Source organism: Aulonocara sp. 'chitande type north' Nkhata Bay, linkage group LG18, assembly GCF_057382095.1.
Source record: "Aulonocara sp. 'chitande type north' Nkhata Bay isolate Kocher_YH1m ecotype deep benthic linkage group LG18, A_spYH_male_GT1.1, whole genome shotgun sequence".
Lineage (NCBI taxonomy): Eukaryota > Metazoa > Chordata > Actinopteri > Cichliformes > Cichlidae > Aulonocara > Aulonocara sp. 'chitande type north' Nkhata Bay.
In genome coordinates this window covers 38390563-38413399 of record NC_141361.1, presented here as the reverse complement: position 1 = coordinate 38413399, position 22837 = coordinate 38390563, and the positions used below count along the sequence as shown (strand labels likewise).

At 40.6% G+C, this 22837-nt stretch overlaps 1 protein-coding gene across 1 annotated transcript; it reads left to right on the top strand.

Annotated features, from left to right (window-relative positions):
• The first annotated feature begins 8344 nt into the window (after positions 1-8344).
• LOC147309144 (cysteine-rich secretory protein LCCL domain-containing 1-like) lies at positions 8345-21433 on the top strand. The gene is made up of 14 exons (XM_086271126.1): positions 8345-8635; positions 14714-14832; positions 15322-15454; positions 15804-15919; positions 16284-16384; positions 18267-18434; positions 18518-18578; positions 18693-18759; positions 18845-18975; positions 19091-19134; positions 19218-19290; positions 19543-19612; positions 19896-20029; positions 20151-21433. Exons 1-14 carry the CDS (start codon positions 8369-8371, stop codon positions 20200-20202), a joined length of 1536 nt encoding a protein of 511 aa, XP_086127252.1. The 5' UTR covers positions 8345-8368; the 3' UTR covers positions 20203-21433.
• The last annotated feature ends 1404 nt before the right edge of the window (positions 21434-22837 follow it).

Genomic DNA, 22837 nt, shown 5'->3' with positions numbered 1-22837 from the left:
GGTGGGTAGCAGACGTCTCCGAAAACGTCGAAGCACTTTTGCAAATATGCGATATCTTGATAAACCGAGCAGCTATTTGATGTTTGATGAAAATATGTTAAAAGTTTATTTTGTGAACCAGAAAGATTAGTAAGAGTAATTTTAAAACTTAGTAGCGGCCGTCATTATTGGAAACTGGAGTTTCCTCCTGAGGCCGCATTTGTAGACCGATTACTTCACAGCGACGCGCCGAAGGCTGTCCAAATTCGTAGACTCCTCCGAATGCAGCCGACAAATGCGTCCTCCTTTTCCCCGAATTTGAAGGATGGGTCAGGTGTGTCCTTCATGGCCTACCATATCCCAGAATTCATAGCGCAGCCCAGCCAAACTCCAGTTTCCAACAGTGGCGGCCGTTACTAACTTTCGTTACTCGGGTTAAACGTAATATATAAGTCACTTAGACAACCTAAAAATGTTATTGTTGGGCTTTTTTCAGTGTTTTGTTTGTTCGTGAGTAAATCGGTTTGGCTGAGTTTAAAATTATTACATTAGATAAAATAAAACTTTATTAATCCCCGGGGTGGGTTCCTCCTTGGTTTTTACACAGCTGACTAAACATCAAACAGAAAACTTATTAAACAGAAGTGTGAGACGGTCGAGAATTTACGCCAGTGTCTGGTTATATTTTAGACAGCAAGGAGCAGACGGCCGAGTTTATTAAACTCCACCGAGACAGCGGTGACGCTAATCAGAAGGCTAGACCGTCCAATTTCCTCAGCCTTCCGGCCTACCCGACCTTCTGAGGACCCGGCCCACGTAGACCGCGAAGGCTGGGTCCTCAGGAGGATGCAGCCCATGAATTTGGACACGACATCTGGCTGGGCCGCGCTATGAATTCTGGGATATGGTAGGCCACGAAGGACACACCCGACCCATCCTTCAAATTCGGGGAAAAGGAGGACGCATTTGTCGGCTGCATTCGGAGGAGACAGCCTTCGGCGCGTCGCTGTGACGTAATCGGTCTACATCCTCAGGAGGATGCAGCCCATGAATTTGGACACGACATATAAATGGGTCTCTCTGTTCTCCCATCATCCTTTGCTTACACATGTTGCGTCTGATTGGTTAGAGCTGAGCGCATCCAAAACTAACAGGAGTGGTGAATAAAACTATGAAATAAAAATAATAAACCTAACAAAGGATTATGTACGTTAAATCTGCGCACTTTCAGATTGTGAATCACTTTGGAAAACACTGTGTGATGGCCACAACATGAAGCGATTTTATTGTTGAATTATCAGTGATACTTTCATGTTTTTGTTGAGAAATGTTAACGATGTCATTAAAAGAAAGCTTTAAATTAGGGAGAAAAACACGTCGGGGGAGAGGGTACCCGGTTCTCCAGTTAGATTGTACTTCACAGCGTCATGTTTCGCGTTGACAGGGTTATTATTGGAGTAAATGGATGGCTGGAGCCTCTGCTCGAAGCGTCTCCTATCGCCGCGAGCGGGTTCATATTGGAATGAATTGACAACCCACAGCGTCTCATAGAAACGTGGAAGGTACCTTTACCATCAGCATGGGAAGTTAAGGGACGTGACAAATCGTCAGTATTTTACGCGTCGGGAGTGAAAACGGGTTGGATTTAGATACATGAAAGTCATTTTGTGCTGTCGCTTGCATTTATGTACTGTCGCATAAATTAAGCCTAATTATTGCCTGAGACTGTTCTTGTTAAATGATGAAAAACTCAAAGGCACGTTTCAGCAGTGGATCTGTGTGAAATCAGCAACTTGCAAAAATAATAATAAATAAATCAGAATGTGGGCTATTGATTCTAAAAACAGAAATTGCAAAGAAAGTTCAACACTTACTAAAAGTGCAATTAAATCATCTCAGCAGCTTTACTCATGAAATTATTGCAGTTAGCTGAATTCATATGTTGCATCTTTATATATATATATATATATATATATATATATATATATATATATATATATATATATATATATATATATATATATATATATAATACATATATATATTTATTTATGTGAGCAGTGCGGAAACCTGCACTGATCTGGCCTAATTTCTTCCTCATCCTGATTCCTGACCTGGGAAGGGAGAGAAATAAAGTTTTTGTTTTGTTTTTGTTTCTCTTCTTTTTTTTATTGAATTCCTTCAAGGAGAACACAGAGTGTGAAGAAGTGGGCAGCAAGGACTTGAAATAGGGAGGCTGGGGATAGAGAGGGATCAGCAGGCACCTAGTTTTGAGAGACAGTGGTTGTTGATCTCTGTGTTGTAGAGTCATTACCCTGTTTTATGTTGCATTATACTTCTTCCCCCCCCCCCCAATATATTTTTACTGAAATTTTCTGTTATACAATACAGGGTCTGTATTAGCCTCTGTCAGTGCGCCCCAGGGTGGCTGTGGCTACAATGTAGCTTGCCATTGCCAGTGTGTGAATGTGTGTGTGAATGGGTGAATGACTGAATGTAGTGTAAAGCGCTTTGGGGTCCTATGGACTAGAAAAGCACTATACAAATGCAGGCCATTTACAAACAAATATTTGAACACCCTCACATTCACACACCCATCCATACATCAAACCTGCCTACATCATATTCAAATGTAGAAATTGGCATAGTTTTCACAGTAATACAAAAATACAAGGAATTAGGATAAACAAGATTCTCCCTTCCTTCCCTTCTTCTTTTCCTTCTTTTTCATAAACGTCCTTCACCTCCACTCCCTAAAATATCCATATATGGCTTCCACATATTCACAAAGTCCCATTGTGAATATATGTTAGTCTTTCCTGGCCTAGAAAGTCTGCAATTTCCTTCTTCCAGAGTCCCATGGAGGGAGCATCCATACTCTTCCAACATAGCGCAATGGCTCTTCTGGCTTGAAGTAATCCATAGTCCAGTAATTTTCTTTTTTCCGATTGCTTAAATTCCCTTGGGTATATTCCAAGTACACAGAGTTTACCTTTTAAAGGGATTTTTACCTTAAACACTTCAGACAGATATTTGATCATGTCTTTCCAAAATTCCTGGATTTTAGGACATTCCAGACAATGAAGAAGATTTTCTTTTTTCACCAAAAATTTAGTACAGATGTCTGGAAAATCATCGGACATATGATGAAGCTTGACAGGTGTTATATAGGTTCTCATGAGCCATTTATATTGCAGTAGTTTAAAGCGTGTGTTTATTGTTTGTTTTTGTGATTTTAAGCAAGCCTGGTTCCAGTCATTTTCATCTATGTCCTCTTGGATCTCCCTTCTCCAAGCATCTTGCATTATACTTCTGATTTAGAAGTTGTGAAATTAGCACACTGATTTGTATTACACTATACTGCTGATTTATTATTGCGAATGAATTACACTGTTTTATGTTTTATGATACCTTATATTGCTGATTTATAAAGAAATACTGTTTGCATAGAATCATGGCCTTGCTTTTCTGATTGTAAAGAGAAAAGAACATACTGCCTCATTTCACACAGGAGGAGAAAAAACAGGAAGCCTGAAGAATGTGAATGTTTGTGACTTTTGTGGGGGCCGAGGCTATAAAGAGTTTGTGTCCCGTCCGGACGTTTGTAATGCTCAAAGTGTTGTATGGAATAAAGAAAATTGTATTGATTAAAGTGATAGTTGATTGGGCATTAAACACCGAGTGTTGTTCTTCCTTCAGCCCGAAGATCAAAGAATTGGGTTTTTTTACAGATTATGCACACACACAAACACACATGCAGCTATTACCCGTTTCTTCTTTTTATACTTAAGACAACTTTTTCTTGAATGAAGACACCGATCTGTCACATGTAAAATGTAGCCAATTTTATTTATTGTTCCACTCCATCTGCTTAACCTGTGTTCAGGTTAGGGAGATGATGGAGGAAATGGTGGTTGTAAAGAAAGGGGTAAAGAAGAAGAAAAAATAGGTAAAAGGGGGATGGAAAGGAGGAAAGAGATAGAGGAGAGAAAACCCTAACAATCTCCTCTGGATAGGAGAAACTCCCTTTAAAGGAAGAAACCTATGGCAGAACCAGGCTAAAGAGGGAGCAGTCAACTGCCGGGACTGGTTGGGGGGTGAGGCTGAAAAAGAGAGAGAGAGAAGGAGAGAGGGGAGCGATATGGGAGAGGTGTTAGGAGTTAAAGAGAGGGAGATGGGGGAGAGGAGGGGATTAAGATGGAACCAAGGTGGAGGAACACAAAGTAAGTTCAAGTGAGGAAAAAGTAGTGTCCCTCCTGCGGAAACATCAACATGATGTTGAGACCGATTAGTTGAAAAGCCGAAGCAGCCAGTTCTGCTTCTGCTTCTTCTTCTTCTTCTTCTTCTTCTTCTTCTTCTTCTTCTTCTTCTTCTTCTTCTTCTTCTTCTTCTTACTTGGCGGAATCTCTGGCAGGCTCTTAACCTCAGTTTCGAGTTCAGCCACCTTCACAGTGAGCATTTTCTGTTTGTCTCGTAGACTTTGCAAAGATTCCTGCACAGACAATGCAGGCGGCTCCTCTTTTTCTTCTTTTTCTTGTTGCCTGGTGTCTTTTTCTTTCAGAGGCTCCTGCAGAGACATTGCAGTGGATGGCAGCGAGTCCTCTTTTTCCATCTTCATCTGTTCTCCAGTTACTTTTTCTTTCAGAGGCTCAGATGTTTGCAATTCATTTGCATCAGTGGAATTTTGTTCTTTTGGCTCCTGTGTGATTTTAAGGTAGGACGCTTTGGCCTCTTTCAGCTCTTGGTTAAGAGACTCAACCTTCAAATCATGGAGGGCCTTGTTGGAGCAGAGCTGGGATTTCAGGTCACTGATTTCCAGGTTGAGCGTCTCCTGCTCCTGCATGTGTTTAATAAACTTGATTTATTGATCAAACGTGCTTGTGCTGTGAGGTCCTCCCTCCACATACTCATACCTGTGTCAAACTGTCCAGTTACATGTTTATAAATAATATATTGGCCAAATTTCCATATGTTTTTGACCTGGGGGTAGAACTGATTATAAACAGGTAAGAAGTTCTTATGAACTTATGACATAAACCATTATGCATTTAAGGTTATCCTGTTTGTTTTTTATTTAAGAAGAGAAGTTGTTCCACTGTGCCAACATCGAGGGCCGTGTATGTTTCTCTTCTTGTAGGTCATGTCTCCTGGCTCAGAGAGAATCCTCTTGCATGAAACTGAAGAGGCTGGAGTGCATAGAAACTGCACTGCAAGTTGGTAGAGGTGCGGGCATATGGTCTTTAAAAGCCATTAGTTGTCCTGGAGTGGATCCTCTGTCCAGGGAATTAAAGGATGTATCATGTATCTCTGTACTTCCACTGTGACTGTCCTCACTCACATGGCTATCCAGCAGATCCCACAGACCATCACCAAAAAGAATAAATAATAGATAATAATAATAGAATAAACAAATTAAATGGCTGCACATTTTGTAGAAAACCTTTTTTTTTTTTTTTTTTTTGGAGGGGGGGGGGGGTCTAACAAAGGGATGGTTTGCTTTTAGTGTGGCTTTACTGGAAGTAAAATTTACTGGAAGTTCGACATAGTGTAAATCTCAATAACAGGATGTGCAGTTCTTAGCTCGCATGTAGTTGAGCTTACATCCATTAAGACTGAACCACAGCAGCAAAACTACAAAAGAAAATAAATCAACATTTCAGTGTGTTAATTCATTATGTATACTATTTATATACAAAAAGTAAAACTTGTTGTCATTAGTGAGGTGTACAAAGTAACAATTTATCTATGATAGTTTTTTCTACTATCAGATAATGACCCAAAGCAAAGCAACTGGATGCAGAAAGGCTTAGCAGTAAGGAAACAAAGCAAGTAGTGCTGCCCGTGGGTTCTAGATTTCAGGCGGTCATTAACTGCAAAGGATTTCCATCAAAGTGTTTAAAAGAATCCTAATATTTACAGTCATATTAGTTTGTTCAATTACTTTTGAGCAGCTCAAAATGTGGGGCTGTGTTTAAAAATGGCTCAACTACTGAAACAGTCAATGCAATACTTTTGCCAAATCCCTCAAAGTAAAGCTGAAAATCTGCACTTCAATCACATGTTGATTATTTGATTTAAAACCCACAACAGTAACTGGTGTAGAGGCAAAATTACAAAAAATGTATCATCCAAAATCTTGTAAATTCAGGTTGCATCAATGTTCTCTCGTTCTCTGAATCTTTAGTATAGGGCCAAAGAGAGCTGCTTGGAGAGTTACTTCACAAGAACCATATAAGGAGTTTGTTTATACTGCCATTGCCTAATGGCAAGAAACTTGAAGTTCTCAATAAGTCACTACATACTGTAACAGAGGCTTTTCAAAATTCAAGATTCAAAGCGTTTATTGTCATGTGTACAAAGAAAAGCATTTCTCTGTACAAGCTAATTCTTTTTCTGCTGTCCACACACAGATGTACAAATAGATAAATACAAATAACATGAATAAATAAATGGGGACAAAAAATATAAGTATTAAATAGATATATGTGCACAAGAGCTATGAGCTTAATGTGCGTGTTTTATATGTGAGATGACCTGATGTGCAAAAATTATTATCACTGTTAAAATAAGTCAGCTGTTCGAGATCTCTGGATCTTTTTCAGGTCTTAAACGCTCCGCTATATCCAGGAGGGGGCAGCAGATACAAGCACAGGATAACAAAATGCCTGAAATCTCAGCGAAACTTAAACTGTACACTTGTTGATATAAACCTTTGTAGTGATGTCATGTTTATTTTTGGCTGGATTTAACTGAAGTCAAAGCCCCGTTTACACGATATATAGTGTTTGTATAATAAGAAATGAATCATTTTATGGTAACAACTTCAGATGTAGACTTGTGAGAATGATGGCCAATAAACAGAAAAGTCATTAGATCCTATTTACCTTGGCCTGGCATGTGGGCAATTTTAAATAAACCAACTACAGTCTTCATGTTGCATCGACATGTGTTGCAGCATATCATGTAGCACGTAATATAAAAAAGAGATACAAAAATAGTGGATCCTGGGTCTTCTAGTTGCAGTGCGGGTACCATATTTCAAGCTAAATGCCTAAATAATTAGCATCATTTTACCCGTCTATCAACGAAGGAGGCGTGGCCTTTGTTGCCTCATTATTGCCACATTTTAAAAATTATAATAATTTATCAAATGATGAACATCGGGAACAGAGAATGTCTGCTTAAAGGAAGCGCGCGCACACATACGCAGCGCACAAACGTTCACAGCTGTTCTAGTGTGTGTGTTCAGGCAGATGAATCAGTGCTTTTATGGTCGTGTCGCAGGGGAATAGAGGCCACCCTGCTGGCTGCTACTGCCGATGCCGTTCTTAAACATAGCAGTGAAGCCTCCCGCTCAAACACCGCTCAATTCAAAGTTTATGCAGAGTGCACATAATCAGCATCTGTTTTTCTTTGCTGGACACAGATACAAAGGATGGTCGGTATCTTCTTATATAGGAAGCCATGACTGAAAATCCTTAAATGCCTCACAGCACACTTTTACCACATGATAATTATTGTTTTTCATCGATACAGTTTCAAAATGTGCATAACATGTGAGTGGGCCGTTCTCCTAACGTCCTTCGTGTCACCTTCACGTCACTGCTGATACGATCAGGTGCCTCCTCAAATAGATCGTTCCTGGAGTTCCAGCACGCCCCTGCCGGCGTGTGGATGTGCATGTGAGGGTCTGTGTGAGTGTGAGCGAGTGGGTGCGCAGAGGCGTGGTCCGTTGCGTTGCACGTTGCTAAGAGCAAATTTGGCATATAAGCGCAAAATGCGCAGCAGTCCGGTGCAGCCCGCTGCTAACGGTATCCAACAGGTAGCTGAACACACTTGTGAGCTCTCTGTCCTGAGTGGATGTTGCAGAGCTGTAGACCGGACTGCTTGCGCTCAGTCCGTGTGATGGATGGATTTAAAGGCTCCTTGGATTGGAAAACTGTCATTATCCAGTGAACGACAGACGGCTTAACTCTAGGAATATTACACCTGGGAGAAAGGTTGGCGCAATTTAGAGGTACACTGGCACTACACTTAGCTATTTAAAAAAAAACACTTTTTATTTATATTCCCATGGCAGAGAATACCTAGAGAATATGTGTTTATTATTCTTTAGTACTTCTCTTCTTATGTTAAAATATGTTATCTAAATAAACAGTTAATATTTTTTTCTTTTGGGTATATTAGCACATGCAGTAGTACTGTAGCTTTTTAGTAATGGCAATCCCATTAATAAGTAAAGGAATGTTATTAATAGGAGCTGTGATATAAGAGCTAAAACAAACATTTTGATTGAGCCCTCAGGCTTTGCTCTCACAGTCTGAGGCAGGCTAATAACCTGCACTGTCTGTCCTGCAGTATTCCTCGCAGCATCAGTGTTTTCCCCATCATGAGGAGGTCTATTGTTTTCCCTGGCTTGCTGAGAGTAGCGATCTTGTTCCTTTGCCTGAACACGACCATCCAGGCCCTGGCCCTCACCAACTCCACCCGGCTCGAGTCCATCCTGAACAAGTATACAAACAAAGATGAGGAGTGGTGGAGGGCCAAGCCTAGAGGGAGGAGGGCCATCAGCGAGGGAGACATGCACCTCATCCTGGACCTGCACAACAAACTGCGGGGTCAGGTCTACCCTCCTGCTTCCAACATGGAGTACATGGTGAGCACCGAGCACACAGCTATCTGTAGGCCAAGTGCACTGTGGAATATTTAACAGTTCTTTCTACTGCTTAAAAGGATAAATAGTACTAATATTAATTACACTTTGAAGTTAGAACTCTATCATGAATATGGGGTCGTGATTAAATTTAGTACTGATAACAAGCATGCTGTCCCTCCTTACAGTAATCGCTAATGAAAGAAATGTGGTTACGTTTTGGATTTGTAAATGTGTCAATATGCTGTGTGATGTATGACAGGACATTAAGGTAGACTGCAATTAAACTTTTCATTGTTGCTTTTCTGAAGCTAAAAACTCCATAGCTCTATAGCTTACGTTTATAGCTTGATAGTCTATGTAGATTTATTTCTTACCTTCTTGATAAGTGCAGTGGTTCAGTTCAATTTTATTTAAATCCCAACAACAGTTGCCTCAAGGCTCTTTTTATTGTAAGGTAGACCCTGCAATAATGCATACAGAAAAAACCCTAACAATGAGCCCCTATGAGCAAGCACTTTGGCGACAGTGGGAAGGAAAAACTCCTGTTTAACAGGAAGTTTTAATCACTTAACTGTACAACTTTGCTTCTTCAAAATGTGAAATATACATGCATGCAGAAATTGCATTACCAGCAGGGAGAGATAAAATATTTAAAGCCACAAAGTTGGTACTGAGTAACAAATGTATGAGTCCTTACTATAAAGCTGGGAGGCTAACATATATTATATACATATAAATGTAAATGATGATTATTTTCGTGTTGGCTTGAAATAAAATATCTCCCCCTGCTGTTACTGCAACTTCTGCATTCATTTCATGTTTTGGAGAGCCAAAGCATGAAATCTACATGGTGGACTGGTGCGTCTATCCACTTCTAGAATTCTGTGCATCAGTTTTGTTGAGTGATATTCTTGTACAGATTTGCAGGTATGTGGGTATGTGTGATGCACCTGTACAGTTAGTCTGTGGATGGACATCACTAAGCAAGCTTGCTTAAGTTACATATAGTCTGTATTTACAAGTAGCACACCATATAAATGATGCATCTTTATAGAATAGATTAGAAGCAAGGTCTCTTTCCAGCTATTCTTTCTAGTTACACTAAAGTGTTTTTCATAAAAAGGCACTTTCCTGACTCTGCCAGCTAAAGACATCAGATTAGGGAATGAAAGAGAGAAAACGAGCTTTGCAGGCCAAAGCCACCGTCTGGCTTGCTCCACCTCCTGTCTCCTGTTTGCCCGCCCTTGCTGACCCTGGCCCAGGTCCAGCTCTCACCCCCGCAGTGTTTTCCTGCCCTCTACCTCAACTATCCTGCCCTCCCTCCCTCCTCTTCCTACTGAGCCTCTCCTTGCTCCATCCCTCCATTTCTCCTCTTGCTGAGTCTTTTTCTCAGTCCTACTCACTTGATCGTCAGCCTCACAAGTTCTCTCTCAGGCTTTTCTTTAGCATCCTCCACTCTGTCTCACAAACTCATCACCTCCTCTTTCTTTCATCGCACCTCACGCAATCCCAAGCCAGTATTAGTTTTTATTTGAGCCTTCGCATATCTCATAGTGCACGGTGGTGCCAGTGTACACTATTTTGCCAAAAGTATTTAGTCATCCGTCTTCACACGCTTTCGAAGGGTTAAGGTTAGGGTTTAATATCATGTCGGCCCACCCTTTGCAGCTATAAATGCTTCAAATCTTCTTGGAAGGCTTCATCTCAAAGGTGTTGAGGTCAAAATTCTGTGCAGGCCAGTCAGGTTCTTCCACACCAAGCCCACTCCTCCATGTCTTTATGGACCTTGTTTTGTGCACTGGTGTGCAGTCATGTTGGAACAGGACAGGGTCATCCCCAAGCTGTTCCCATGAAGCTAGGAGCAAAACGTCTTGGTACGCTGAAGCATTAAGAGTTTCTTCAAGGAGGTGAGCCCACCTTCTGAAAAACAACCCCACACCATAATCCCTGTCCACCAAACTCTCCACTTGACTCAGCTCGCTTAGCCAAGTATTGTCTCCTAGCAACCGCCAAACTGAGACTCATCCATCAAATTGCCAAATGGAAGAGCATGTTTTGCCACTCCAGAGAACAAGCTTCCACTGCTCTACAGTCCAGTAGCGACATGCTTTACATCACTGCATCAAACACTTTGTATTGTGCTTGTCAGGCTTGGACGCTGCTACTTGGTCATGGTGACCCATTCCATGAAGCTCTCCGTGCACTGTTGGTGAGTTAATCTGAAGGCCACGTTAAGTTTGGAGGCCTGTGGCGATTGACTGCAGAACGTTGGTGACCCCTGCACACTGTGCCTCAACATCCACTGGACCTGCTCTGTGTCTTTTAGTTGGCCTACCACTTAGAGAGTGACTGGAATATCTGAATTCAGTGAATGTGATGAGTGAAAGGAAACTTTTGGCGATACAGTGAATGTTTTACGTGGACTAATCCAATGTTTCTTTAGCAGTGGATATTGTTACTTGTGGTGATGTCGTTGTAAGAAAGAGGACTGATGAAAGCCAAGTATTTAGTTTTTCAACTGCAGGATTTTGGTGCTTTTTTGAAACTTCCTAAACGTTCCCCCAATCAAAGAGACTTTATATAGTAGGTTGTATAACAAGCATACTGCTACGCATACCTTTAAATAGAACAGGATCTATTTTTGTTTTCTTCTTCAGTAATATTCTCTGCAGCAGTATTCTTTCTCCCAAATGTACTGCTGTAAGAATGCAGATCTTGCACTTGCACTCTGTTGCAGAGGTGGTGCTGGCCAATGTCTGGAAATGGGGCTGTAGCTGAGAAGCTTAATGCTCTTTGGAATGCAAAAGAAGACTGCTCATTTTTACGGTGACCTTTCTCCAAAGGCCAGCAGTCTATCTTCTCCTCTGCTGGATAATCAAGGGGGGAAAATAACAAATGGGGAGAATAATGAAGCGACACAGACCATTACTCTCTGCAGCAGAAAACAGAAAAGGTTGAGATTTGTGCGTTGTTGATGTCTAAGATCAATGCAGGGCAGAAGTGCCTGATAGTCAAAATTTCCCAGACCTCCTACAGCTTGTCTGATTCAGTGTTATGTGTTTGTTAACCATTAAATAAAAGTATTTATTTTTTAGGTTTAAATGATCTAAGTACCTTATTTCCATCTGTGCACTGTGGCTGTGAGAAGACAACAATGTGGCACTGGCAGCCAAATACGTGCAGACTGCATTCTGCTGTTACATTAATGGTACAGATGAAAAAAGTCGTGGAACCCTTACACCTCACTGAAACAATGCTCTATTTTTCTAAAATCCTTGCAGTATAAAGCTTGTCTATCAGAGCTGCGTGCCTGTGCTGTTCCACACACGTGTATGGAACAAAGAAGTTTCATCTACAAAACTCAACAATATTGGTCCTCCTTACAAGAAGTGATAAACAAGAGAAAAGCTCCTTAATGGGGACAGAAGGATAGTTCAAATAGTGCAAAGAGTATGAAGGGAAACATTAAAGCATGTACAAGTTTGAGATCAAGATACAACAGTATCTGAGCACACCATATGTTGCTCTCTCTTAAATCATCAAATTAAACTAAATGAAGCATTGTGGGATCATTTTGACGGAACAAAAGGTAGACAACCTTCAAAGAAGAGCTTTATAACCTCCTTCAAGCCTAGTAAACTATTCCAAAAACTATTTGAAGGAATTACAAGAAGAGCTTTGAAGCTGTGTTAAAGAATAAAAGGGCAAACCTAATATTTATTTTTCAAGTTTGTAAAATTCTGAAAAGCCAGTCAAATGAAGATTCTTGCCTTATATATTGTATTTTTATTTGTTTTTGCACATTTCAATAAATCACTGGGTTTATCCCCGGGGCCTACTCAGGACATGGAGAGATTATATTTGTCAGCTGGCTTGCAAACGATTAGGTTTCCCACCCCTCCACCCCCATTATATCTGCAGGAGGTGGCCAGGTTAGGGAAGTGTGGGCTTCTCTGCTGGTTGGCTGGGTGGATAGATGGTGCTGCATCTATCTCTCATTTTCTAGTTAAAAAAACAAAACGAGGTGGCTAACGACTTTTGTGCATTATTCCATATCATGTCTTATCACACATTACTGCAACATGCTCTCAACATGGAGTTTTAATATTGTATGAATACAATATGAATACTTAATTTGAACTGAAAATACATGAGAATTCTAACATTTACAGCATCATGTTAAGAAAACTTTGAAAACGATGCCACACAGGTAATATTAAAGAATTCTCTATGTTGTATATCTATCAGCCAAAGCTGGACTGTGGCCAAAAATCTCCAGTCCAAATATCACTTTTCCACTCAGGCATGAACAACAACTAGCACTACAGTGTGCAACAGTGTGTTAGCCTTAGTCTAAACATATGGAACGTATTATGGTGGTCAAAGCAGTTACAACTCAACACTTAAACATTATCCTATTAGTTTTGACGCGCGATAGCTCTAATGCAACTAAACAGTATGCCAGCAGACTGCACACTGCACCTATTCTTCTCCCTCCCCAACAGAGTCAACAGTAAATTAACTTTGCCGCGACATTAAAATTGCGCAGCCCCCAGTCTGCTCTCTTTAAAATAAGAGGTATGGGAGTAAGTTTCAGGTATTTTCAGCTGATTTTCTTAAGCTTCTCTGGAAAAGATGGCATCAGTCCTTAAAACAAAAAGTCTCTGTGCTCCTGTGTTTGTTAGTTACTTTCTTTTTTGGGGGGGTCTTTGCTTTTTCTAACTCTCAGATTGTTTTATGAGGCCAGAACTTACTGGAAACAAGCTGAAACAACTGCACTGAATAGTAGCACAAAGCTGTCAGTTGATGTGGTGGTCTCTCATGTGTGTGTCTGTGTGTGTTAGAGAGTGTATAGGCCTCGTTTTGACCATATGGTGTCAAATTTGCAAGAGGCATGCATACAGCCACAGTGCTTTCAAGTAAAGACCAGGTCAATGTTTGAGGTGAAATGAAATAACACTTCACATGAAGTTTGTGTGGTTAATTTTAGATCTTTTTTTTTATGGCAGCCTCAAATCTCAAAAAATGGGCCCTTTTGGAAAGTGTAAATCATTTAATGCAATGATTTACAAATGTCATAAAGCCATATTTTATTCACAATTGAGCATAGAAAACATATCAAATGGTTGAACCGAAGAAAGAAGTATTTGATCATTTTTAATTTGATAACAGCAACATATCTCCAAAAAGTGGGACAGGTCAAGAAAAGGCTGGAAAATGTAAGTGGTACTTAAGAAAACTGCTGGAGAACATTGTGTAACTAATTATGTCATGAAACTGCTGTGTGGCAAGCAGTGTGTCCACCCAAATGCAAGACTTGGAAGGCAGGAATGAATTAAAAAAGCAGCTTTACTGCTCTTACGTGCAAGGCTACATAGTATTCCTGACTGCAGAGCAGGACCAGGGACACAGATAACTAGAAAACATGAATCAGGGAAACATACAGCCAGAATGCAAGAGTAGAATCAGGACAATAAAAGTCGAGACGAAACGGGTGGGAAACACAGCAGAAACAAATCAGGACTAACAAGAGAGGGGAAGGCAGACAAGAGACTATCAAAATAAAACAGGAAATACAATTAACTCTGAGACAGAATTAAACGTGCAAACTTGACAAACACTAAAGACGGACACAGAGACAAGACTGGAGGAAGAGAAGGGAACACAAAAGGGAACTTAGAAACATGTCATCAACAAAACAAGGGGCGAAAGGCATGAAATAACAAAAAGTCATAAATACAGAGACTTTAAAATCAAACCACTAACAGGAGACTATAAACCCAGAACAAATCAAATCCCCCCCAAAATGTAAATCCATGTAAATTAGGCTGCAGGAAATGGAAAACCTCTGTGGTCAGATGAAACACATATTACGTTATTTCTTTCAAATCATAATAGCAATAAAATATTAGCGGCCCTAACTTTAAAAGGAAAACTTCTAAGTACATTTTTTTCAAATGCAGTAACGTTTTTATCCAACAACCTGTGTGTGTGTGTGTGTGTGTGTGTGTGTGTGTGTGTGTGTGTGTGTGTGTGTTTCTTGAAATCTTTGTGGTGAAAAATGCGTGTGCTCCTCAGGTATGGGATTACGAGTTGGAGAGAAGTGCAGAGCACTGGGCTCACACCTGCAGATGGGAACATGGACCGAGTCACATGCTGACACAAATAGGCCAAAACCTCGGAGCACACTGGGGCAGGTGCGTGCAGGGAAGTGTAGCAATTAAAATATTCTGTCCTTTCTGTGTCACATGTTTGACAGCTCTGAACTAACGCATCTTTGTCTCCAATACAGTGTATTTAAAGTTAAATGTACACTTTTAAATGCAGTTTAACAGCTCACATCTTAACCCTCCAGTGCTAAAAAGTGGTAAAGTAGAGTCAGTTCTGTCTTGACATCTGTAAACAATTTCCTACTCAGTTTATTCAGTCATTTATTTTGTGTCATAATGAGTAAAAATTGAAATCTGTTTGTAAACCTCTGTAAATTTTATTTAAGACAGGAGGATGTTCGTTAGCTAATGACTTGGGATTGACCAGCTTTAAGCCAATCAGGTGGTTTCAGTCAGACCCCCAATGTCAAACCAAGAAATCTTTCATCTCAAGTTCAGAACGGACTTCAGGAGTGGATGATGTGACAGTAGCTTCATCCATCTATTATACTTTTAACACTTTTTCTATCACATCAGGGACCGGCCCCCAACCTACCATGTCCAGGCCTGGTATGATGAGGTGAGGTATTATAGCTATCCCTACGCCCAGGAGTGCAACCCACACTGTCCATTCAGGTGTTCGGGACCTGTTTGTACTCATTATACTCAGGTAATTGTCTTAGAAGTTATACAGTCACTAGTGATCATATGTTTCTTTTATTTAACAAAATCATATTTACTGGTATATAAATATCTGGGATATCAAAAGTTCTTCTATTTAATTGCAATTACAATTTGAGGAATGAGCTAAATTTAACCAAGAAAATTTGTGCAACTAGGTTGTTTATTTGCTTTAAAATGAATATTTATTGATAACTACTCACAAAACTGAGTAAAATATGACATTATATAACTGTGAATGCATACTACAACCCATAATTACCACTGCCTTTTCTGTTACATGATACAACTCTGTTCACATCGTCTGTTTTTGTGTGTGTGTTTTGTTTTTTGTTTAGTTGGTGTGGGCGACCAGTAATCGCATTGGCTGTGCCATCAACGTGTGTTACAACATGAATGTGTGGGGAATGATCTGGGCCAAAGCAGTCTATCTGGTCTGCAACTACTCCCCGCCGTAAGTTTTCACCCAGGACATGAACACATTAGAAAATGTTTCCATGCTGCTTCAGTGAAAGAAGAGAGGAGTCAGAGGTAAACATCATCATTTGTAATGAGTGAGTCGCTCACGACACAGGTCTGTCATCAGCAATCACAAAAATGATTAAGCAATAACAGAAATTTACAAAGGCCAGAAGGCATGCAGTTACTTTATTAGATTTTTGTTCCTACTGCGTACATATTTTAATTTCTTTACATGGAAGAAAAGCTAAGAAATATACAACAAAAGGTTCTGCACTTCCTGGCAGGTTACAACTGTGATAAAAAAAAACAGTATTATCATTTCTTTCGTTTGTTTTCTTGTTTGTTTGTTTTTCCAGAGGCAACTGGTGGGGTCATGCTCCATACAAATATGGGACTCCCTGCTCTGCTTGTCCAGCGAGCTATGGTGGGGGATGCAGGGACAACCTCTGCTATAAACGTGGGTTATTGCCTATTTATTTTTGTACATAACTCATGTGTTATTCACATGTTTATTATTATCTTTATTGTATTTTAGTCATTTATATCACTGTGGAGGTTTCCCATGATTTTGACCATTTATACTGAGCCAATGTATGTTTGCACAGTTAAATCAAGAAGAACTAGATAGGTAGATTAGAGATTAGATAAAACTTTATTAATCCCTCGGGTGGGTTCCTCCGGGAAATTCGGTTTCCAATAGCACAGCACCGACAGAAGTTACAGAATGTGAGCAGAAATATACCATATATACACACATATATAAATATGGAGCATACAAAAGGGATAAATAGAATAAATGGGAATAAGAATACAAGGGAATTGCACATTTCAAGTATTGTGAGTCTATTGCACCGTTGGATGTGAACAAAAAGTATTGCACAGTGAAGAGGCACTACAGCTTAGTTGTTCCCCCCTCCTTTGTCCTCCTGTTTCCCCTCCCTCTCCCCTCCAGAGAGGAGTTAAACAGTCTGATGGCGTGTGGGACAAAGGAGTTTTTAAGTCTGTTAGTTCTTGTCTTTGGGAGAAGCAACCTGTCACTGAACAGACTCTTCTGGTTGTTTATGGCCGTGTGCAGAGGATGCCCAGCATTGTTCATAATGTCCATCAGTTTCTTTAATGTCCTTTTCTCTGCCACTGTCACCAGAGTGTCCAGCTTCATGCCGACCACAGAGCTAGCCCTCCTGATCAGTTTCTCCAGCCTGGATGAGTCCTTCTTTGCTGTGCTGCTCCCCCAGCACACCACAGCATAGAAAAGTACTCCAGCAACCACCGACTGGTAAAACATCCTCAGGAGCTTCCTGCAGATGTTAAAAGACCTCAGCCTCCTGAGGAAGTACAGTCGGCTTTGGGCTTTTTTATACAGGTGCTCTGTGTTGCATGACCAGTCCAGTTTATTGTCCACCCACAGCCCGAGGTACTTGTACTTGTTGACCACCTCCACCTCCTCCCCCTCTATCTGAACCGGCAGTGGACCTGCTCTGGACCTCCCGAAATCCACAACCAGTTCCTTAGTCTTTGAGGTGTTGAGTTGCAGGTGGTTTGTGTGACTCCATGCGACAAAGTTCCTCACCAGACTTCTGTACTCCTCTTCCTGATCATCCCAGATACACCCCATGATGGCCGTGTCATCTGCAAACTTCTGAATGTGGCATAATTCAGAGTTGTAGCAGAAGTCAGAGGTGTACAGGGTGAAGAGAAGAGGGGACAGCACAGTTCCCTGTGGTGCTCCTGTGCTGCTGACCACAGTGTCAGACGTGATGTCCTTCAGCCTGACGTACTGTGGTCTGTCGGTGAGGTAGTCGGAGATCCAAGCCACCAGGCAGGGGTCCACCTCCATCCTGTTCAGTTTTTCCTGAAGCATACAGGGCCGGATGGTATTAAAGGCACTGGAAAAGTCAAGAAACAGGATCCTGACCGTGCCTTTTCCCCCATCCAGGTGTGAGTGGGCTCTGTGTAGGAGGTACAGGATGGCATCCTCCACTCCGACACCCGCCTTGTATGCAAACTGTAGTGGGTCCTGGGCATGTTGTACCTGTGGTCGGAGGAGGTTGAGGAAGAGCCGCTCTAGAATCTTCATAAGATGCGACGTCAGTGCCACCGGTTGGAAGTCATTCAGCTCATCGGGCCGTTTCCTTTTGGGAAGATGTCTTCTATAGGGCGGGCACTCTCCCCAGTCGCAGACTGAGATTGAAGACTCGTTGTAGCGGCTCCTCAAGTTCAGCAGCACACGCCTTTAGCATCCTAGGACATCCTACTACTACTAATACAATCAGAAAAGTGCACAGAAAAATTTATTCAGCTCCTAAAAATTGAATAACTGCAACGGACTGTGTTTTCAGACGGAGGTGTTGACAGGCGTCCGGCTCCTGAGATTGAGGAGACCAATTACATTGAACCCGAACCAGAACCAGTAAGAGACGGAGAGCCCCGACCCAGGGCCCAGGCACCAAGCACCTCGCCCAGTGACAACCTGGAAAGAGACATGGTTGTCAGCACAGAGCAGATGTGTAAGGATGAACTCCTATTACTATAGCTCCCTGAGTAACAGATATGAATACAATATTAATACTGACGAGTTTGTGTACTTAAGGCCAACAGGTGGACTGTGAGACCAAGCTGAGGGATCAGTGCAAGGGAACAACCTGTAACAGGTAGAAGATGATGTGTATAGATGAACTTATTATCATTAACACAGATGATTAGTAGAAACAGACTTGGCTTCAGTACCACTATGATCTTCACTTTACTGTGGTTTCTGTCCATAGATATGAGTGCCCACCCGGTTGCCTTGAAAGGCCTGGAAAAGTAGTTGGGACTGGATACTATGATATGGTAAAAACTCACAAGTAACAGCACTCGATGTATTCTTTCATTTATTATTATTTTGTATAAACCAATCTTTGCGTGATTGATCCAGCAATCCAGTGTGTGTGGAGCTGCGCTACACTTTGGTGTTATTGACAATGATGGAGGATGGATCGATGTGACCAGACTGGGCAGAAAACAACATTTCACCAAGTCATACAAGAATGGTATTCAATCCATTGGGTATGACTCGGCCTCTGTATTTATGTCTATTTATTAAGCTTCATACTTTGGCTGTTTAATTGTGATGGATGGCTATAAGACATCAGGCTTACTGCCATTTTTGTCAACTTTACAGGAAAAACAGAAGTGCAAATTCTTTTAAAGTTGAGTCTGTGCCTGGTAAGAAGTTCATTTCTCATAGCCACAGAAATACTGCAGCATATTTGTTTTGCTGTGCTTCATCAGCTGTTTTTTTTTCCCAGTCAAGGCAGTAAGATGTGATACCACTGTGGCGCTTTTCTGTCCTTTCAAGAAACCTGTACGACACTGTCCCAGGTAACGTGTGTTGATTACAGCTATGACCTTTATGACCACCAAAGGTAAAAGTGGTGTCACTACTGTCTGTATACATACATTTTTGTGCATCTTTGAATTTCTGTCTTAACAACTGGTGCGTACTTTATCATTTATAGTTTTCTTCCTCTTTTCTTTTCTTTTCAAAAACTGGTTTAAATTTGAGCTGATTAGTCAAGTTTTGTCTGGAAACAACGGGCTCTTTGACCTTACCTTAGCTCTGGCTTTTCCCAGGTTGTATTGTCCTAGGAACTGTTTGCGTGAGAGCCAAGCACGAGTTATTGGGACAAAATACTACTCAGATGTAAGTTTTTGCATTATTGTCCTCACTTTGGGTAACAATAGTAATTTGTTACTTAACTTATAAGATAAACCAGAAGACTTCACACTCAGATATCAAATGCATTGCATCTGTAAGGCCTGAAGTTAATGCAGCCTTAATTACTGTTGCAATTCAAACCTCTGCTCAGTTTTTAACAACACAAGCAGCTGCATTTGATAATGTGAACACACAGAGTGCCACAGTATAATGCTGATAGGTTAGAGGTGCTTTTCTGCCTAACGACTCATTGTCTTGGCCCATCCAGAAGTCGAGTATCTGCAGAGCGGCCATTCACGCTGGAGTGATCAAGAACGAGTCAGGAGGTTACCTTGATGTGATGCCAGTGGACAAGAAGAGGCATTATAGCGGCAGCTATCAGAATGGCATCACCTCAGAAAGGTAACATCTCATGCAAGCGTGGAATTTTATTGTGCGTATTTGATTGGCATGTAGAGAGATGTTTTGTTTTAAAGGTCCATGCTTTTCATGTAACGTGTCCTTTTTGCTTTTCCTCTTCCAGCCTAACAAACCCCACAGGAGGAAAAGCCTTCAGAGTGTTTGCAGTCATCTGAAAACCACTCAAAAGACAAAGTACCCTCAAATCCAGCTTCATCCACTTCAAATCCAGCAAACCTACTCATTATCAATTTACAACCTATAATTATGTACATTCCTACAGTGAGCACATCAGTGTTACTGATACTGTCACTAAAAGTGTAACTCAAGGCTTTGCTTCTATCTTTGGCCATGACTGAATCACTGTCCAGTAATAATGTAGCAAAGGATGTTTGGCAAATGATGTCTTCTGTCTCATATCTTTCCCTGAACATCTTGAGCTGACCATAGACATGATACCACGACAAGCTGCTTTTAGCTTTCAAAGCTGTGTTTAAAGCATCAGATTTATTACCTTTCCAGCAGCTTGACATTTTAAAAAGACTAAAATCAGCTGTGTTTGCTGACTAATTTAAAAAGCGCACGCATCACATCTATATAGAAAAAAGGAAGGTAAAACACTGTTTCAATTTAGTCAGTCCTAGGTGTGTCTATGGAGGAACAAATTGGCCATATTAACATAATATAAGATAATGAAGTATAAAATGACAAAAGAAAATCCAAAACATATATATGTTATTACACATACTGTCTACAAATCTTAAATACAGAGTCCTTCAAATATGCAAAGTGGGTTCCTCATGGCATAAATGTATCAGTTTATCACAATGCTGAAGTCATATTGTCAGTTTAACATGCACAGAAAGGAATTTTAAATAATGATACAATTTTGAATTAACATCAGAGAATCGTAGAGTTTACATAAAGACACAATACTTTGAGAGTCATTCATCACTGGCACAGAAATTATTATTCGTTTCGGTTTTCTGATACGTCTGGTTGGGGTCTCCAAATATTCTGTCTGGTTATAGTGTTAATATACACACTTAACATGGATATTACATATTTTTGTATATAATGTTGTAAATAATACTGAAAACACGCTTGCTATTCTCCTCTTTTTAATGTACAATTTAACAGCCATGCAAGTCAATGCACAGTAATTGCCACAACAGCTTCTGTATGCAGAACATGCATCTGCCCCTCAAGCTTTTATATTCGCCATAGAGTGAATATGTTGATATGACTGTAAATATTGTATGTGTGCATGTGTAACAGATATTTTTATATTTTATTCCGCATTCCTAGCTCTTGGTTTTGTTTTGTTTTTTACATTTTTATAAGTGGACCTGGCTGGCCAGGAATGCGCATGGCATAATCTTAATTCCCAAAAATTCTTAAAAAGTATTAAAAATGTACAAAAGTATATATTGTGTCATTCTCTGACTTTATTAGACACTTTTGTGCTTAAAAAACATTCAGCTTGAATGACTCAGCAACCTTGTAGTGTGTAAATCCTGCTAACCCCAAGTTAAATCTGCTCCTGGGTTTACATTGTATTACATTACACATGTTTTCAGTTCTTGCGCACATATGGTTGTGAACATGTGGCTGAGTGGCCACATTATTTTAATATCAGTCCCTTCAGCTTCCAGATAGCCTGAGGAATGCAGGCATTAACATTTCAACATCATCTCAAATTCAGCTGCTGAGAAAACTTGAGAGAAGTTTCTTTCTCGCAAATTGTGGGTGTTTCCGGGTACTGAAGGGAACACGGAGGAAGAGAAAAGTGCTTGTTTCAGTTCCAGCCAGTAGATCTTATCCACCGGCTGGCTTATGCGTGTTTTAAACATAAGAAAAGCACTTACTGAAATACAGAATTAACAACAACCTGTCAATCTGACAGGTTTTGGTGAAAGAGGGTGTGTGCAAAAAAGAATAAACCCATAAAATATTATTTTTGTTGATACTTGAAATTGTTTTGTGTGGTTTTTTTTAAGTTAATTTTGGATTCATTTGAAGAATGAAAAGAGAAATCAAAAATATCCCATTTCCAAATGCCACAGAGGAAGTCTGGCATTTAGCTCGTGTTAAAGGTTTTATCTTTCGCTCGCGGTTCTTTATCACTTCTGGTTTTTAGAGTGTTTGATCTCAGCTCTGTGATGTCAATGTACTCAGGCCCCCTCGCTGTGCTAGCAGCCACATGCACAAAGACCAACTTTGTGTTTTGTTGATCTCGATCGGTTCACTTCCCAGAGTGCATTTCCGCTCCTTCCTCTGGACTGGCGCTGGGTTTTAAGGCTCTAAAGCAACCTCTTAAAACTCCTAAAAAGCAACACACACTGCACTCATATAGACAAAGATGCACAATTATATGAGGAAAACACGCAAAACACTGCTTTACAACAAAAGTTTTAAATCATGCACACAGACTGGGTACAACAGAACTGCTGCGAGCTGCACCTAGAAGTAGACATGACCTCTTTCAGAATGTATAATTACATGAAACAGCTATGAAGCAAGATTATAACCTGCTTACTGGGTTTGGTCCAGGTATCCTGGAGAGAAAAGCCAAGCATCACAGTGCTGTTAAAATTCACAGGACTCTGTTGCAGAGGTGGCCGCTGGTGTAGGACCTCGGTGAACTGCTCGAGTCGGTTACTCAGCTTGTCAGTCAAAAACAGGCCATTCAGTCAGTCATCCACTGTGCCAGTCAAATAGATGCTTATTTGGGTCAGACAAATAGCCACCGTTTAGCCAAGCAGTCTATTAAGCAGTAGAGAGGCTTTTTAGACAGTCAACCAGACTGTC

Bases quoted from the DNA above. Each gene is read 5' to 3' on its own strand.
- LOC147309144 (XM_086271126.1), top strand. From the start codon at position 8,369: ATGAGGAGGTCTATTGTTTTCCCTGGCTTGCTGAGAGTAGCGATCTTG. The intron at 19,291-19,542 runs GTAACGTGTGTT...GGCTTTTCCCAG, and splicing joins CCTGTACGACACTGTCCCAG to GTTGTATTGTCCTAGGAACT. The intron at 19,613-19,895 runs GTAAGTTTTTGC...TGGCCCATCCAG, and splicing joins GGACAAAATACTACTCAGAT to AAGTCGAGTATCTGCAGAGC.